At 25.3% G+C, this 937-nt stretch overlaps 1 protein-coding gene across 1 annotated transcript; it reads right to left on the bottom strand.

Annotated features, from left to right (window-relative positions):
- Positions 1-375: 375 nt before the first annotated feature.
- Positions 376-564, bottom strand: LOTGIDRAFT_148605 (hypothetical protein; the record flags this gene model as incomplete). The annotated part of the gene is made up of 1 exon (XM_009046529.1): positions 376-564. A coding segment is annotated over one exon (189 nt), but the record flags the coding sequence as incomplete, so codon positions are not given.
- Positions 565-937: the final 373 nt, after the last annotated feature.

Genomic DNA, 937 nt, shown 5'->3' with positions numbered 1-937 from the left:
AAAATTCTGATTTTCACTTCCATGTATGAAGAGCTCATTGTTTGGTTGTATTCTGTATATTTCATATTAGGATTTTGATTTAGTTAGTTCAGTTTTTAGAGAAACATTTTCTGTATAAGATTATTAAAATAACAAAATATTTTCACTTTTAAAAAAATAACTCAATACATAAATTGTAGAGCAATATCAATATATATTTAAACAGAAACTGATAAATGAATGTTATATTTTCTGTGGTCTGGGTAGAAAATGAGTTTTTATATATCTTAGGTTTTAGTAAACTTAGATATATATCAAAGGTTTTAGTAAACTGATATATATCAAAGGTTTTAGTAAACTTATATATATCAAAGGTTTTAGTAAACTGATATATATCTAAGGTTTTAGTAAACTTATATATATCAAAGGTTTTAGTAAACTGATATATATCAAAGGTTTTAGTAAACTGATATATATCAAAGGTTTTAGTAAACTGATATATATCAAAGGTTTTAGTAAACTGATATATATCAAAGGTTTTAGTAAACTGATATATATCAAAGGTTTTAGTAAACTGATATATATCTAAGGTTTTAGTAAACTTACAGATATCAAAGGTTTTAGTAAACTTATATATATCAAAGGTTTTAGTAAACTGATACCCCTATCGCTACACTAACAACAGGTATGGACTAAATCTCACGGTCAAAATTTTACAACGGGATATAGCGAGACGTCTATTTAGCGTTGACAACTAGGAACCCAAATGAAGCTTTAGATGGAATGGGGACCAGTTTAAGGTCTTAGTTTTCTATGCAGAGGTGATTTTTTTTCCGTTAAATATGACTTCAGACAATAATAGAAAGTAAAAGATAATAAATACTGCATCTATTTTTTTTGTTTTATAATATCTTTTTTAATCATCTCCAGACAAATAGTAATTTAGATTTTTTAGTTT

The sequence above is a fragment of the Lottia gigantea genome (assembly GCF_000327385.1).
Source record: "Lottia gigantea unplaced genomic scaffold LOTGIsca_10239, whole genome shotgun sequence".
Lineage (NCBI taxonomy): Eukaryota > Metazoa > Mollusca > Gastropoda > Lottiidae > Lottia > Lottia gigantea.
This window is presented reverse-complemented; position numbering and strand designations above follow the sequence as displayed.